General features: G+C 47.5%; 1 protein-coding gene across 1 annotated transcript in view; it reads left to right on the top strand.

Moving 5' to 3' along the window:
- Positions 1–18,564, top strand: part of ATP6V0B (ATPase H+ transporting V0 subunit b) — a 141,821-nt gene that overhangs the window by 33,093 nt on the left and 90,164 nt on the right. Inside the window, exon 2 of the mRNA XM_086952328.1 lies at positions 7,296–7,344. Within this exon, the coding sequence (XP_086808454.1) occupies positions 7,296–7,344 (49 nt within the window). The remainder of the gene's footprint in view (positions 1–7,295; positions 7,345–18,564) is intronic.

Here is an 18,564-nt window from a genome sequence, read left to right as displayed (position 1 = left end):
CCTACCGTGGCTCCGGAGGAGGGGGCTGCCTATTCAGTGGTGTTGATGAGGGCTGCCAAGGCCTTACACCTTGAGCTCCCCGTCGCAGCCGTGAGGACTAACATCCTCACTGAGGTACTCAAACCGCAGTCATGCCCACAGGAGCCACTGCTGCCGTTTAACGAGGCCTTAACGGACGTTCTTTTGGGCACGTGGTCCAGGCCCGCTTCAGGTTCGCCTGTTGATAGGAACGTGGCCAGACACCACCGTCCGTGTGCGGACGACCCTAAGTTTCTGTCCACCCACCCCACCCCTGAGAGTCTGGTGATCCAGGCCTCCACCTCCCAGACCGCATTCCCGTCGGCCCCACCCGACAGGGAATCGAAGAGGTACGACCAGTATGGTAAGAAGGTCTTCTCGTCCCTGAGTCTGGGACTGCGGTCTTGCAAGACCGCATGCCTCTTGGGCCGTTACACCCACTCTCTGTGGGACACGGTCGCAGATCTGCTGCCTGAATGCCCCGCGGAGGTACGGGCTAAGCTCGGCAAGGCTATGATTGAAGGCTGAGACGCAGCAAGATATTCCATCAGGTGTGGTCTTGATACGACCGACTCGCTGGGCAGAGCGATGTCCTCGACTGTGGCGATTCGTCGCCACGCCTGGCTGAGATCCGCCAATTTCTCGGCTGATGTCCAGAATGCTTTGATGGACATGCCGTTTGATGGCTGTCGCCTGTTTGGCGACAAAGCGGACCACGCGCTGGAGCGCTTCAAGGACTCCAGGGTCACGGCCAAGTCCTTGGGCCTCTCGACCCAGCGCCAGCAAACGGGTTCGTTTCGCTCCTTTCGTGGCCAGCCACGCACCGCAACAGAATTATCAACGCGGTGGCGGCCGTGGAAACCGCCGTGGTGGCGGTCGGGGACAGCGGCGAGGTCAGGCCACATCTCCCCCCGCAGCATCTGCCACTAAATCCTCCTAGTCCGAGCTTTCAGGCCCATGTGACACCGGTGGGAGGCAGGGTTCGCCATCACCTCTCCCACTGGCGCACAATCACGTCGGACAGGTGGGTGCTGCAGATCGTCCGAAGGGGCTACTCTCTCCCCTTCGAGACAACACCTCAAGCCATGCCACCGCAGAACCACCGTGTGTCGGGGGACCACTTGGCACTTCTGAAGGAGGAAGTTACGGCCCTCTTGGCCAAGGGGGCCATCGAGCGCGTTCCTGGGCCAGAAGTAGGTCGTGGCTGCTATTCCCACTACTTTCTGGTACCCAAGAAGGACAAAGGGGGCCTACATCCTATCTTGGATCTAAGGAACGTCAACGGCTTCCTCCGGAAGGAGAAGTTCAAGATGTTGACTTTGGCTCAGGTCTTGGCTGCTTTAGACCCACAAGACTGGATGGTAGCGTTGGACTTGCAGGATGCGTACTTTCACATCCCCGTCCTGCCAGCCCACCGGCGTTACCTGCGGTTCACAGTAGGCCTCGAGCATTTTCAGCTTATCGTGCTCCCCTTCGGCCTTACAAGCGCCCCACGGGTGTTCACCGAAGTGATGGCGGTGGTCGCAGCTCATCTGCGCAGATTGGGGGTCTCAGTCTTCCCCTATCTAGACGACTGGTTGTTGAAGGCGGGCTCGCCCCAAACAGTCGTCAGCCACCTTCAGATGACGGCAGATCTCCTGCACCTGCTGGGGTTCTCCATCAATGTGCCGAAATCACACCTGTGTCCCTCTCAAAAGCTCCTTTTCATCGGAGCGGTTCTCGACACGGCGCAGTTTCGGGTCTATCCTCCGGAACGGCGAATCCAGGATATACAGGCTTTGATTCCAATCTTCCAGCCGTTATCCCGGGTTTCAGTCAGGTTGACGCTGCGGCTGCTGGGGCTGATGGCTTCCTGCATCCTTCTGGTGCATCATGCCAGGTAGCGGATGCGGGCTCTGCAGTGGGACCTGAAGTTTCAGTGGGCCCAGCATCAGGGCAACCTGTCCGACCATGTCTTGATCTCGGAGGGCACTGCGAGACAATTGCAGTGGTGGCTTATGGACCGCGATTGGGTCAGAGGCAGATCCCTCTCCCTTCCCCCAACCGGAGCACGTTGTTGTGACTGACGCGTCCCTCCAGGGCTGGGGAGGCCACTTGGGAGAGGCAGAGATCAGAGGCATCTGGTCTCCGGCGGAGTCCCGGCTCCATATAAACCTGCTGGAGCTGCGGGCGATTCGTTTGGCACTGAAAGCGTTCCTCCCCTTTGTCAGCGGGAGTGTAGTGCAGGTGTTCACGGACAACACCACCGCCATGTGGTATTGCAACAAACAGGGCGGGGTGGGGTCGTGGACCCTTTGCCAGGAGGCTCTGCGCCTCTGGCAATGGCTGGAACGTCAGGGCGTGACTCTGACGGTTCAACACCTGGCAGGTTCTCTGAACGCCAGGGCGGACGAACTCAGCCGTCGGTGCTCGATGGATCACGAATGGCGTCTGAACTCGGACGTGGCGCAAGGCCTCTTTCGGCAATGGGGAGAGCCTTGGTTAGATCTATTCGCCACAGAAGAGAACGCGCAATGTCATCAGTTCTGCGCGTTGGAGTTTCCAAGACGGCACTCGCACGGTGACGCCTTTCGGCGCGAGTGGAGTTGCGGTCTGTTATACGCCTATACCACTTCTGCCCAGAGTGCTGAAGAAGATCAGGCGCGACCGGGCCCAAGTCCTCCTCGTGGCTCCGGACTGGGCTCGAAGGTACTGGTATCCCGAGCTACTCAGCATGTCAGTCGGTCCCCCGATCCGCCTGCCCCTTCAGGAGGACCTTCTGTCGCAGCAACAGGGGACGGTCCTCCACCCGAACCTGTCCAGCCTCCACCTCCATGCGTGGAGATTGAGCGGCGGCAGTTGAGGCCATTTGACTTGCCTCCTGAAGTTTGTGATGTGATTCTGGCAGCCAGGCATTCCTCCACGAAATCGGTATACGCCTGTCGGTGGAACAAGTTTGTGGCATGGTGCACAGCAAAGGCTGTGGATCCTCTCTCTGCCCCTCTTTCTGCGGTTCTTCTCTTCCTTCTTTCTCTTGCCCAGCAGGGCTCTGCTCTGGCCACTATCAAGGGCTACCTTTCTGCCCTTTCAGCCTTTCTGAGGCTGCCTGATCAACCTTCTTTGTTCAAGTCCCCCATTGTAACGAGATTCTTGAAGGGCATCACACACATGTATCCACCTGTTCCGTTTGTGATGCCTCAGTGGGACTTGAACCTGGTTCTAACATTCTTAATGTGTGCTCCCTTTGAGCCGCTTCATTCTTGTCCTCTTCGTCTCCTGACTTTAAAGACGGCTTTCCTGGTTGCCATCACCTCTGCCAGGAGGGTGAGTGAGCTCCAGGCTCTTTCTGTCAAACCTCCTTTCATGTCCATTCATCCAGATAAGTTGGTTCTGAGAACTAGGCCTTCTTTCCTGCCCAAAGTTGTCTCTGCTTTTCACATCGGGCAGTCCATCACCCTCCCTTCCTTCTTCCCGCCTACGCATCCTTCAAAGGATGAAGAGCGGCTCCATCGTCTGGACCCAAAATGTGCGCTTTCATTTAAATGGATCGCACACGCCAGTTCCGGGTGGATGACCAACTGTTTGTTGGCTACGTGGGTGCGAAGAAGGGACGGGCGGTACATAAACGGACCATCTCTCGGTGGGTCGTTCTGTGCATCAAAGCGTGCTACTCTTTGGCTCGGAAGGAGCCTCCTGTTGGGCTGAGGGCCCATTCCACTCGGGCCACGGCGGCTACTACTGCCCTGGGCCGGGGAGTCCCCTTGCAGGACATTTGCCAGGCGGCTACATGGGCCTCGCTGCACACCTTTGCGAGGCACTACTGCCTGGACAGTCAAGTCCGGAGGGATGGCTTCTTTGGCCGTTCTGTCCTCCAGGACTTTCTGGTGTAGAATGTATTGGTTCGCAGACCCTCCACCGGGGTTGGTATTGCTGGGGTATCTATTCTAAGGTAAGGAATCTAATACTAATGTGTTTCTTTCAGATGAACAAGTTACTTACCTTCGGTAACGATATATCTGTAAGAAACATTAGTTAGTATTAGATTCCTTACCGACCCACCCATCCTCCCCGTTCTGCGAACTGATACCTAGGGTTAGGGACATCCCTTTCAGGGCCCTAGTTTCAAATGGCACCAGTGTTGGTTCTCACATGGCTCTGCGTGTTCTGGCGCGGAAAAGCTGTGTGCAAAGAACTGACGTCAGCGCGCGGAGGCGGCGTCTATATACTCCAGCGACGTCATCACGGCTCACGACGCCGTCGACTGATGCGGAGCCGCAGGGGATGCCTGCAGACGACGCCTACCGACGCGCAGGGGTACTGCTACGCAAAAGTTTCCGGATCCATACTGACGCCTGGGGATATTCTAAGGTAAGGAATCTAATACTAACTAATGTTTCTTACAGATATATCGTTACCGAAGGTAAGTAACTTGTTCATATGGCTGCTCTGTTAGCAATGAAAGAACTCCGGCACGAACCCTCCTGACTCGGGGACCACCACCAGCTGTTGTCCCATGGAGCGGAGCTGGCAGGAGGGAACATGGGGTAGAAGCAAGTCAGTCAAAATTTTCCGAGATGCAAGTTTCAGAACTTTAAAGACTATACAGAGAGCCTTAAATTCAATCCGCCTAGCCACAGGCAGCCAGTGGAGACAGCGAATGACGCTTGTCACTGAGCAGGCTCTATGCAGACCAAGGAGAGATCTTGCGGCCGCAGTCTGAACTCTCTGTAGCCTATGCATTTCTGTCTTGTTCGATCCCAGATGCAGTGAGCTGGCATAATCCAGTCTCGACATCAAGGCCTGGATGATGATCTGCCTGGTAGGGGCATTAAAGAAGCCCAGGATGGATTTGGGTCCTCGCAACAATCCAAAGCAGATTCCCGCCACCTTTTTAGTTTGAGTCTGGAAGTTAAGAGAAGCATTCCATCCAGTCCCCTAAGTTCTTCACTGCCTGCTTGGGGGCGGGGGCAGTGCCTAGGCTCTTGGGCCACCAGAGCTCATTCCATAGGCCATCGTCCTTTCCCACTAACCACACCTCCGACTTGTTAGCATTCAGTTGGAGACAGTGTGCGGTCATCCACTCGGCGACTGCCGCAAGATCACCTTGGAATTTAAAGGTGTCTTGCTTGGAGTCGCTCAAGCAAGCCACCACCAACTGTGTGTCGTTGGCATAGGAGACCATGGTCAACCCTCTGCTCTTGGCTACTACGGCCAGGGGTTGTACATAAAGATTGAAAAGCAGAGGGCTCATGGAGGAGCCCTGTAGCACCCCTTGCCTGATGGGAAAGATGCCAGAGGTAACGTGTGGAGCTATCACCTGAAACATCCTATCATCAAGGAAGGAGGCCAGCCACTTCAAGGCTGAGCCAATGATGTCCGCCTCCTCCAGGTGTCGCAACAGGATGACGTGGGATACAGTATAAAACGTGGCACTGAAATCCAAAGGGATCAGTGCCAACATCTGCCCAGCGTCTCAAGCGGTCCAGAAATGTCCTGTTACAGTCAAGAGCGCAGACTCTGTGCTGTGGCCAGGGTGAAAACCATTTTGGGAAGAGTCGAGCCTGTTGTTGGAGTTTAGTTGGTCCGTAAGGAGGGAGTTCACATCGGCCAATTTCCATGCATAGAGGCCTAAGTTTTTCTTTCTTTTTGGGGTCTAAGGAAGGTTTTTTGAGCAGCGGTGTCACCCTGGCCTGTTTCCAAGCTGTCGGCACGATCACATACTGAGGGACCCATTGTTCTCCTGTTCTAAAGGACGTGAGATAGTGGATAGAATTTTCCTAAATTTGTCGGGCTTCAGTGGATCGGCCAGAGAGCCTGACTTGGTTTTGGAACTAAGGGCGAGTAATAGATCCGGAGGAATAGGGAAAAAAGCCTCTAGTGTGACATTGGTGTGATTGCAAGATACCTCAGGGGGCCGAGTTGGACCGTAGGGAAGCATTTATAAATGTCTTCTACTTTCCTGATGAAGACTGAGGCAAGCTCCGCGACTCAGCTACCAGGAGATCATGTACATCGGCAAAGTGTTTGGGTAGGGAGCGGCAATTTATGTGAAAAATAGTTGTGTAATTACTCTGGGCAAGGGGGGGGGGGGGAGATGGCGGGTGCTAAGCGGTACCGGTACAACAGACATGAAGCCACAGCATTTGCAGCTGAAGGGACCCTCTAGACCACCCAGACCAGATTGTTTGCACCTGCCAACCCGCATCCTGATTGCAAGCAATTCATTCCTGGCGTATGTGGACCCATTTTATCAAAATTGGCAGCATGTCTGGCAAGGATGGATGCGGACGGGCTTGCATTTGGCACGCCAGCTGCACGGCCGAGCACCCATGCTGCTTATGTAATACCCCCGGTAGTAGAAATGAGGGTGGCCCTCCACGCAAACAGCTGACGCTGCGGTGGACCGGGGACGGCGGGAAGTATTGTGCAAAATGCGCAAGTAAGCTTTGTTTTAATATTCTAAAAGTGAGTAGAAATTACAGTCTGTTAAAACTCAATTAAAACATACAAAGTACAATTGTGCTAAAAAACAATGGTGACATTGCCGAGTGGCGCGCTGTCGCCTCACCTCATCATTTTAAAACTTTATAAATAAATAAATACTGTAACAATAGTTTGGAGAAGCTAATGGACTATGTTTCTGGAGAGTCTCAATCCTATTTCCAAATTGAGCACTTCTCTCTCTTCAAAGGGGCACGATCCCAGTTCCTACAGATGTCGCCCCTCTTGCCAATAGCATAAGAAATGCTTAGTTCCATCACACACATTGTGTTTCAGAAACTACTGGCCTTAGTTGTAGGACCACAAGGGTCTCTGTATTTCATAAAGTGGATGACTCCCAATTCTTCTATAATGTCTTCCCATGCCGTGATATTGACAGCACGAGTTCTCCTTCTTTCAGATTATTGAAGGGGATATTCTGGCTATTCAATACTACAAAAAGTTGAAATAATCCTACACTCTGGGGAGGGGGCAGTGCAGCTTCACTCAGTGTTCCTATCTCCTCTTTGTGATAAAATCTTAAATATTTGTGTTGGATTTCAATTTACTGTGCCTAGAAATGTACATAAGCGAACATCAACTACCACTTTCCTGTTACATTTACTATTTATAAAAAGGATTTATGATCCTCTCTATTACTCCTAGTTCTACACTCCGCTTTCTAGCTTTTGTCCTTTCAGTATTTGGAGATGAAGATAATAAAGAGCCAGATCAGCACTTGGAACATCTCCTTTTTGAATATGTTGGTTTTAATTAACATAAAAACTAGTGTTAATTGTGTTCTTTTTATTTTGTAGGTACCTGCTATACAATATTTGACCTTGGATTTCGCTTTGATGTGGGATGGTAAGTCCATCTTTTGTATTTTCTGTTGCTTTCTATCAGTATTCGCTTGCTCATAAAATTACATCGCTGAAATGTACAGTGAAATCAAGAATTGAAAATGGAATTGAGATTTGAAAACAAACTGCTGTAAAACTGGGCGGAGATTTGTTGAAACATTTAACCTCCTTTGAGTACAGATCAGTCACTGACCAATCCAAAGTTTACACTTAAATTCGACATCCATCGCTTAGTTTGTCAGACCGGAGCACAAACTGGAATCTATGATTTAACAAGGTGATTTACTCTGCTTTGTCTTCGTTTGTACTTTTTCCTTGTTTAGGTCCCACACCTGGCGACGCAGCGCGAAGCGCTGTCGCCAGCGAGACCTATTGCCGTCGACTTTGCTTTCAAGGGAGACAGGAGATTGGCACGCGCAGGCTCGCTGGACTGGAAATGTGAACGCGCGTTCACCACGTACAGTCAGGCGCTGTTCATCTCCTGTCTCCCTTAATGCAGGGTGAGTCAATAGCCATTGTATTTAAACGCGCCCTCACTCACCGGGCAGGACTCCCCCCCACCCCCCCCCCCCCCCCCCCCGCTGCTGTCCAAGCAGGTCTTTACTCCTCCAGCAGGCGGGGCTCTCCACAGAACCCACTGGCTCACACGCTTGCGTCGGCTGGCTTCCTTCACGGGCTCCCGTCTGCTTCCTGTCGCGAGCTTGGCATTTTGATTTAAAAAAACTTTCTGGTTAGCTATTAGAATCACTGCTCTCTTTGTAATGTCCCATTTTCCCTGGGAGTCTCTTTCTAAGGCACCTTTCTCCACAGTTCTCCATCCAACTGATGAGTGTAGAGAGCAGCGAAGCCTCAGCCTCTTCCTTTCTGACTGTGATCCTGAGAGGAAGGGTGCTCGCGGACCTTCACTCTGAATATCACTTCCTGTCCCAGAGAATGTCACGGAAGTGAGAGCGCAAACACCCTAGTGTAGTGCTATGTAAGGGCGCAATGATCAGAAACAATCTTCTCAAGAAGACCAACCCTGAGATGCAAAAAAGTCAAGGTTAGTAGTAGACGTTTCTGTGTATTACCTCTTCTGTACAAGCAGATCGTAGACACTGGGTGCACTGGAATATTGCAATGCAGTTCAAAATGCCTGAACAGCTTGTTTTTTTTCAGCGGGAGAGTACTTGTTTATGTTTCCATTTAAATGAAAATCCTTTTTTTTTTTTTACGTGTACACATGTACAGTGTAACGAATCAACCGCTGCAGGCACCGACAACGCTCAGATGTTTACCCTCATTGGTTAGGGAAGGTTGTCAGACATTTCCTGCTCGTCGTCTGACAACGTGGACATTCCGATGTTTCTCCCTCATTGCTGCCGGGGCGAGGGAGTGAGACATGGAGCGACAGAGCCGCACTGTGTGATCTTTTGCCCACTGAGCCACCTGCAAGCTCTTTGGCTGCAGCTGTGGCAGACCTCATGCAGCGACTATGCTTAGAAATACTTGGCTCTCGGCCAACCTCCCTGTTTCAGCTTTACCTCAACTAGCCCCCGTCTAGTGATCTAAGTGAGGTTGAAATTCTTAAGTATGTAAAGCTGGACGGGTCGGGAGTAATGGCTACACTGTGGTAACTAGGTCGGTAGCTACATAGAATGAGTGCATTTCAAGGGGAACATAAAACAATCCGCATCCCATCGAATCGCTCTGAAATCGACATAAGACATATTTATAAAGTTCCGCCCAGTGATACTTGGCGCTGCTGATTCACAAAGAATTTGTTATGACTTACTCTTGTAATGCTGAATTTCAGGCGAAAACCAGTAGTAGTAAAAGAGTAAGTAACTACTCATACTCCAATCTTTGTAATTCAGGTCCTAGATGTTTATTTTTACCAGCTGTGTGATACCCATTTTATGACCTTCAGAAATACAAAAGGCTGAGAAGAAAAGACCAGAATACGAATTTATGATCTTTGTGTCAAACAAACATTTCTGAACTGAACGCATTAGTCTTATTATAGGCCCTCCAGAAATGTTGTCCTCTTTCTACCATGTGCGTGCCTTGTTAATACTCAAACTGAAAAGGCACGTCTTGTACTCATGGACTTGAAGAGAGATGGTGCTATATGATTGTGATATAGGTTAACAATGTAACTCATCCATTTGAATCTATGGTCTTGATTCGCTGCAATTTTGCAGGGACTTTCTATTGTAGTACGCCTGAATTCTAGGAATAAGTCAAGTGTAATCAATAGTAGTCCGGTCTCCCTTCTGAAATTCACGAGTACAAGAGCAAATCACACTTACTCATACACCAATCTTTGTGAAATTGGAATTTCGTTTTTAGGTTCCTCTTCTCTCACTCTTATTTGCTGCTTCCTAATTGGACAGCATGTGCAAGTTCCACTTTCTCTTCTTTAATGTGGAGAATGGACAAAGTACTGATTAGTGTCTTTCTGCTGCTATTGCTGTGATTCAGGTACTATTTGTCTTATTGTCTGTGTTCCTTCTTCCATATTACTTTTTTCCTTCCACCTCCCATGTTCTTCTTGTTCTATTGCCCATATTGTTTATTCCCTCCCACTTCCCACCCTTCGGTTGCCTTTCCCTACGCCTGCACTCCCATTGTCTGTGCCTTCTCGCCCACCCGTTGTCTGTGCCTTCTCCCCCCTCCCGTTGTCTGTGATGACTACCATTTGCAATGCAATAGGTCTTGCGTAAATGCGAGACCTATTGCATTGCAAATGCTTGTTATTGATGTGAAAATTGTTTAATATGTTGACCCTATAGTGTCTTGAAAGAGATTTTACTCTTTTCCGTGACAGCCAGTTTCAGCATATCATGAACTATTTTACTGAAGATTCAAAATAATTTAATTGTAACATAATTTGTAGGTCACCAGCTGAATGTCCTCATCTTTCTTTCTCCTGAGAAACTTTTAATAGTTTTTGTCCTGTTCCAAAGTGGGCAAGTTAAGCTGCCAATTCTTTGTGTTACGAGTTGACATCTGGAGTACTAACAATTGTACATTAAGTCTTTACATACTCCAACTAGAGGTGGTCTTTCCAGATCTGGATTATGTACGTACATGGAACCTGTTTGGGTATTTAGAATTAAAACAACCTTTTTGCATACTACTGGTTGAAAAGCCCATGGCTTCAAGAAGTGCTTATGATTCCACTCGTCTTATTGCAGCAGCTTTCATGATCAACACCAATTTTATGCTAAAGATTGGGGAAGTCCGAAAAAGGGTTTGTCTATGTGCATGCTTTCCAGAGTTTGTGATACACAACCTATTCAGTACAAGCAAATTAGTTAAAGTTGTCTGGCTAGTGATTTAAGTGATGTTTTTTAGGGTGGTTCTTCGAAATTCTGTCATTTTTGGAGTCCACTAAAACTGTGAGAAATGGGAGCTAACCAAGAACTATATTTGTGTAAGAAAGTTGGGTAATAGTGGATTAGCAAAAGCCTACATGGGCTAAAACACCCTTTTTGAGGAAAACCTAATGGCAAAGTAAGCAAAATACAAATTATTGTTATATATTAGGTCTTTGGTGTTTGTGAACTAGAAGATATCAGATTAGCACCAACAATAAAGTGAAAGTTTTTTAAGAGGCAATGGCTGAGAACACTTACCCTTTGTATCAAAAACTTGGAAATGAACCTAGTGTTAAAGCCATTGTTTCTCAATGTAACCACCTGAATCCAGAATATCCTGTAGCTCTTCCTGGTTTCCGTAAGATTTGCGGTCTTTTTTTTCCTCTTGCACCTTTCAAGCTAGGACTGAGTTCAGCACGATATGGTATGTTAAATATACGTATTACTGAAAGAATTACATTTGCTCTGTATCTAGTTATATGTCTGCATTCTTGCCCTTTGAGGATTTCCTCCCTCCAACTAGGTGTTAGCAGTGCCTTGGAGAACAAAATCGCTCATTTCGAATTATTGTAACCACAAACTCAGTTCTGTAAAGGAGCTGCACATTGTCATAGTACTTGCGGCACATTCTGTCTTGTCCTAGCTAAATCACATTTGTACGTTAACTAAGAAATGTGTGATCAATTGGAAAAACAGGAAATTGGGAACAAGGATATCATATGGACATGAACTGACATCAGACAATAATAACTATATGTTAACAATGTGCACGGTACAAAAATATATATTTATTTTATTTGGTAATGATCTAAAATACATATGTTTGTGTCTCCTATATATTTGTGATATATAATCTACATATACATAATGTTGGACAGGTTTGTTCTTTTTAGGTTACAGTACATTGCATTACAATTCATTGTACAGAGACTTTGTTTTGGGTATTTATCCAACTAACATTTTAATCTAAAAACATGGCTAAAGATTACTACGCGGGTTTCGGCTATTAGCCTTCATCGCCATGATGAATTTTCCAAGTGTACCTATGCAAACAAAAAATACATAAGAATACATATCCGTGTCAGTGTGTTGTCCTAATCATGCAAGATTACAAAAACATACAGTGTTTCAATATTTACAAGATCGTGATTAAAAACAAAAGGGAAATTGCCCTGAAAGTACATAAATCTATCCTACTATATACATATATACAAGTTTGATGGTATATATTTGCTTCAACTTAGTGCACATCCTGTGAGAAGGTGGCCTGATATGCAGTGCTCACTATTCTAGTGAACACTATGTATCAGTCCAGCAACCCTTATTGATGATTGGTTGTAAGTCAACCTTATAGACCAGCTATCCTAGTAGCGTGGATACGAGCAGTCTAAGGCTAAAGACTCGAGAGGGCGTGTTAAGCCAGCTGTTATACCACATATACCCCTTGAACACCAAGTGAAAGGACACCACACAAGTGTTATGAAAATAAACAGTTATTTATTAAAGATCACAACAGCCCTGTACTCTTTATGAGGACAGGGTACTAAGCACAAACCAAAACTCTTACAAAAATACTTAAGTTAGCACAGTATATACAAATGCCCGAGGGGCACGGAAAACCATATACTTGAAAAGTGGAATGCGAAATTACTAGCAGGTAAGTACAGTACTAATAGGCTTTGGAATCGCTAGGACTTGACTATAGAATCGTTAGATTACTTCTAGGAGACCCAGGGGACTCGGGGGCAGTGTGTGCACTCTCACGCGAGATGCGGGACAAAGTCTATGGTAGCTCGAATTTGCAAAGTTAGTGTTCTCGGGCGAACCCGACCTGGTAGGGAGAAAACGAAAGTAGATTCTGACCCTTGGATAGTGAGGCTATGCTGGGGCACCGAAATGCCGAAGTTACCTAGCCCAGGGGCTGCAGCTGCATAGGACTCAAAAGACGTCGGGAATCCTCGTTGACGGACCAGGAGCCTGGAAGAAAGAAGTTGCTGGCAGGCGACCAGTGAAGAAAGTTCGGTGGATCCAAGCCTGGATCGATGGAAGATGACACCTGAAAGCAGAGGGGACCAAGTTCGAGACTACTAGCCAGTAGTCAGTGGGCACCAGGAGGGCACCGGATGGTAGCCACCTCGACAAGGCGTGTGGGTGACGCTGGGCTCGGAGATCTCACGGACCAGGAGGCGTTGTCGGCGACCAGGAAGGAGGATCGAGCTGTCCCACGATGATAGAAGCTGTCGGCGTCGCTGGACCCAGGATTGGGCAACAAAGCCTTGGCAAATTCAAGCCCACGCGGTGGACCTAAAATGGCGTCTGGAGTGGACCAGGAGGGTCCGGGGTGCCTCTCTTCAAGAAGGAAGCAAGGGCCAGTCTGGAGCAACCAGACCAGCAGCAGTGATGTCGTCGGGCGTCGTTCAGAAGGCCACAAGCCAGCCGGCTAGTAGCCAAACAACGCGGTGCACAGCAAACAGCAGAAGGGCCCCACGCAGATCGTGGAGATGCAGGGAGGCTGATCTTGGGTGCTGGAGCTGCGCAGGGTCGGGGCTTCTCGGACCCCAAAGCACTCACCCGTGGAGGACACGGTGGGCTTGCAGTAAAGATGTCGTGCAGTCTTGGCGATCGTCGGTCCCTCGAGGTCTCGTCGCACTCACGGTTCTCAGCTTGGCTGTAGAGGTGAGTAGAGGTCAGAGGTGCCAGGGAAGCCGGGTCTCGTCGAGCTGGGTCGTCGGATTCGTGATGAAGGACTTGCAGCAGACCGCAGTGTTCTTTAGGATGGTGCCTGCGGATGCAGGGTGACTACTCCTTAGCCACAAGGGAGAATCTTGAGGAAGAAATCTTGAAGTCCTTTCGCAGAAAGTCGTGTCTTGATTCCAAAGATGATCTAATTTGAACAGGGGGCCCGCTCCCATCTTTATACTAAAAAAGGGGGCTGACCCGGTGACTAGGTCCTGCCTATGGGTGGGACTAGGAGGGGGGTGGTTACACCCCTCTGCCATGCCGGACTTCCCCAGGCCAGGGGCTGGTGTGCCCCTGGAACTGGTTCAGACCGGCCTATGCGTAGTGAGCACCGGGGTGCCACTCAGCAGTCACCTTCCTGAAAAGCCCTGCCTACCCAGGATACACAAAACCATGTCTGGGACGGTGCTAGCACCGCCCCTGACAGGAAACCCTTTGTCCAGGCTCCCCTCGCTGGAAGGACTCCCAGCTACAGGGGGTCAGACTCGTGTCTGTGGTGGCAGCATCCATTTTGTGGAGCTGAGGCTTTAGTTAACTTTAACCGGGGTTCACAGTTACATACATGTCGTGTCCCTCTAGAAGGGTGGAATGCTAACCCTGTCGCCAGAATTGGCGAGGGGTTAGTATTCCAATTCGTATGACACCTTACTCGACATGTTTTGATAAAGCAATACCAAAGTTAGCATTTAACCGCGAGGATTATAATGCACTTAAGAGTATATGGTATGCGTTATCATGGAACAGCTATTAGGACTTGGTTCCGCAAGCTGCAGACAGGCTCAGCTCATGCCAGAGCACCATCTCACACAATTCCAAGCACTCTGCCTTCAGGATTGTCAAGGCCTGCCATAGGAGTGACTGATAGGAATCTGTGTGTCCATTTTAGGCTTAGGTATAGGTATACTACACCTACAGCAAAGGGTGATTACACGACTTTGCCCCAGCTGTCATGCAGCCAGTTGTGTCAAATTTAGGAGGCCAGCCAGGGGTGGCATAATACATGCTGCAGCCCCTGGCAGCCCTGGGTACACCTATGCCCTGAGTTACAGGGTCTGATAAGGTGGCCCAGTACCAATTGGTAAATGCACCTAGGGTACATGTTGTAATTTAGAAAGAGAACAGCCAGGCTGTGGGTCTGATTGGCAGGCCCACAGCCAGAGAAAGTCGTAAACCAGTGAAACAAAAGCAAAAAATCTGGGTGATCATAGGATTGCAGACCCTACTCTCCTACACATCCTGACTCATTTTTTATCTTTACGGAGAAGTTCTATCTTCTTGGTCTAATACATCGTCTAAGTTCTCTGTGGAAGTCAATAAATTCACAGGGTGTCCTGACAGTTTAGAAGATACATAGGATAAGGTCTCAGAGGAACCAAAACTGAACCGGGAACATGAATGATGGAGCTGTAGGAAAGGTTGGGGGGTAGTGATAGAAGAAATGAAACGGGATGTTGGAAAGGTTGCAAACAGGCATATGAAGGGAAATGTGTAATTAGGCAAATGAAATGTGTGCTTACCAAAAACTGCGGCTGCAGTGTCCTCTAGTATATTATTGAGCCCTTCAATTCAGAGGTGCAATGGATGGTCACTATGGACATAGAGGCCTTGTACTCCAATATCCCTCAATCAGGAGCAATTACAGCTGTCTCCTGGTTCATAGACACTTATTGAATAGACTGCCCGAAAGCATTCATTCTAGACTGTCTGAAAATAGTCTTATCGGAGAACACTTTCGATTTCAATGGCTCACTCTATCAGCAGACGAAAGGCGTAAGTATGGGGGCTTCGTGTGCGCCCACAGTAGCCAACATATATATGGCCGAATATGAATCAAAGTTAATCTATAACGACATTGCCCCTTTTAGTGAGTCCGTTACATCCTGGTCTCATAGGTATACTTGGAAAATTCATCATGGCTTCCTGATGAAGGCTAATAGCCGAAATGCGCGTAGTAATCTTTAGCCATGTTTTTAGATTAAAATGTTAGTTGGATAAATAACCAAAACAAAGTCTCCATACAATGAATTGTAATGCAATGTACTGTAACCTAAAAAGAACAAACCTGTACAACATTATGTATATGTAGATTATATATCACAAATATATAGGAGACACAAACGTATGTATTTTAGATCATTACCAAATAAAATAAATATATATTTTTGTACCGTGCACATTGTTAACATATAGTTATTATTGTCTGATGTCAGTTCATGTCCATATGATATCCTTGTTCCTAATTTCCTGTTATTCCAATTGATTTATCTATCCCGAATTAGGAACTGTAGTCGGGGATAGCCCCTTTTTCTTAATCACATAAGAAATGTGTGATTCCTTCATTGTCTTCATTGTTTTTAAGAAAATATAAAATGGTCCCCTTCTACTTTATCTGAGAGACTGAACTAGACATGCAAATAGTGTAAAGAAACCAAACAAAAACTAAAAGAATACACATATTATATAATCTCCTTATTCACTTAACCCATTAATGTTTCTACTGGTCCTAAGATTTCCATTGGCTCTTATAAGATGAGAAAGGTAGGGATAAACCTAACCTGTGTGGTACAGCACTGATAATATGTTAGTCCTATCTGATGCAAAGCCGTCTGAGCTCCTTGCGTTTAAGCTGAGCAGCTTGCAAAAGACTGCTGTTGGATTCCTAAACATTGAGGGAGGATGACTCCTGATGTTGGTAGTGTTCTCTTTGTATTTTTTGACCTGAATATCTAATTAATAACTTAATTTCCCAACAGTGAACAAGTTCCCTCTCTATATCTTTTGTTCTTCAGACAGGGTAGTTTCTTTGTATGCCTATGTGCTTCATTCAGAAGCACGTTCTGAGCCAGTAATAAATTACAGCAGTGCTGCCTCTAGCTAAAATTTACATTTCTATCAAACACTCTTTGAGCCACAAGCAAAGGACATATCAAGTATGTTTTGAACTCTCTTTAAATAAGTGGGGCTCAATGTTGGACTATAGCATTTCCAGATTTTTGCCTTTACAGGAGTGAGCCTGTGTCTTGTTCCCGCCTGAGCCCTCTGTCCCTAGAGCTCTATTGCTCTGCGCTCACAAGCCATCTTGCTCTTCTCTGTCATATTTCTCAATATCCTGCACTTTCAGTTTCCAGGTATAGGACTTAAGAACACCAAAAAGCAGGATTGCCACAAAAGCATAAAAACCACATCAAATGTAATACATTAACACATCCCATGCAATAACTGTAAAAACCAAAATTTGGAAATACTGTGGTTCAACATTAAACCCTATTGCTCTAAACACAGTACACAACATACCTGAGAAGTCCCCATCTAGGTAACAGGCTCTGGCGAACGCTTTGCTTGTGCCCCACAGACTGTTTTCTAAAAACGTCAATTTAAACTGGAGACTGAGATGCTGTATTATATTACTGTCTCAGAACCTGCACCTGAGTAAAGCATGCAGGCCTATGAAGAACTTGCCCGGTCTGAAGACCATTAGAAACCAGGCCGTAAACATATCCCTGCAAGGAATTAAGTTATTATTTAGATTACCAAGCCAAAAAGTGCAGATTGGACACCACCAAATTCTGGAGTCATCTTCCCCTCAAAGTAGAGAAATGCAACAGCGTCCCTTTGCAAGTCCATTCAACTGGAACTTAAGGAGCTGAGTGAGTGCAGCAGATGGTTCTTCCTTTTGTGGCATAAAAGCCTTTGCGTGCCAAAGTTTGTATGATCATGCCATATACGGGAGAGAAAACAAAGATAACCTTTAAAGTCTGCTCTTCAGCTATAACCCCAGAAAAATATCCCTGTTGCTGTGCTTTTACAGACAAATTGTGAAAGAGGATGAACAACACAGTATGGCGTGGTGGTGATGGATGATGGGTGTGGCGGGGGGTGGGGGAGTACAGTAGAAGGATACAAGTCAGACAATAAAAAGGATTGTAAAAATGCTATGCTCTTGGGGAGGGGCAAAACCAATCAGTGGTAAGCTGTGGACGGGATGTAGGCCTCCTGTGGGTTCACAAAGGTCTTTCACAACTAGACAGCTTGTGCGGTCTGGTAGAAGAGACCTAAAAAGGTATGGTCACAACTATTAATCCACAAACGTAGTATGCTACCATCACCACTCGACATGTTAAACTCCTGATGGGGACAGTGGTCCTCTAGCAGCCAAATGAGAGCATACTTGGGGCAATCCTTCAGGTCACTGAACGGGTCTAGGGCATCGTTCACATAAAGAGGCTGTTTTAGGCCTCTGCTCACACTAGATTGCTGTGAGGTTAAGCTAAAATCAAAAGCATGATACCAGGTAGTTTCAGTTGGGCACTCAAGTCAGGGAAACACAACGGTACACAATGCTGGGAGTTTATCTGTTCCAATAGCCTCAAGAGTACAATTCAGCACTTTTGACTGGTTGAATTCCAGTATAGTAATGCAAACGGGCATCAGCCCAGCGAAGTCAGCATTTTGGTCCATCTACCACATCAGCGTAGGACCATCATCAAGTCAAAGGAAAACCTACCTCCAATCTGCAGAGATTTCTCTTGCATTATCTATGGTGAAAGTGGCAGTTGCAGTTCACTTGCTGTATTGAGGGAGGATTCAGGTGTCCTTCATGTGTCAAAAGAATAGTACTTTCAAAGAAGTGAAGATTTCTCGGGAGAAAGGTCAAGCCTGGAACTGGCTTCTGACATTTCCCATGGTGTGGTAGGCTCTGCATGGGTGGATGCATACAGAGATTTTTTATATTCAAATATTTTTATAGAATGTTTAGCTCACAATAACATAAGCAGGGCAATTATAACACAGGCAAGAAAAATAAGCAAAGCAGTACAATACGAGGACCAATATAGGGGTTTTCCTATTCAGTTCGTATATAGGGGCTCATTATGATTGCGGATTTCCCGCATCCTCCGGGCCGGCGGAAGCCACCACCGGCCCGGAGGATGTGGGAAATCCGCTGCGGAGCCTCCACAGACCCACCGCCAAATTAGGATGGCTGGTGGGTCTGATATTCTGTCCGCAGCTTTTCCGCCGCGGTCGGAATGCGACCGCGGCGGAAAAGCACTAACATGTCTGGCGGTGTCTATCAGACACCGCCAGGCATATTAGGATGTCTGCAATACAATGCTTTTCCACGG

The sequence above is a fragment of the Lissotriton vulgaris genome, chromosome 1_1 (assembly GCF_964263255.1).
Source record: "Lissotriton vulgaris chromosome 1_1, aLisVul1.2, whole genome shotgun sequence".
Taxonomy (NCBI): domain Eukaryota; kingdom Metazoa; phylum Chordata; class Amphibia; order Caudata; family Salamandridae; genus Lissotriton; species Lissotriton vulgaris.
Note: the sequence above shows the minus strand (reverse complement) of the source record. Positions and strands in the feature narration are given on the sequence as shown.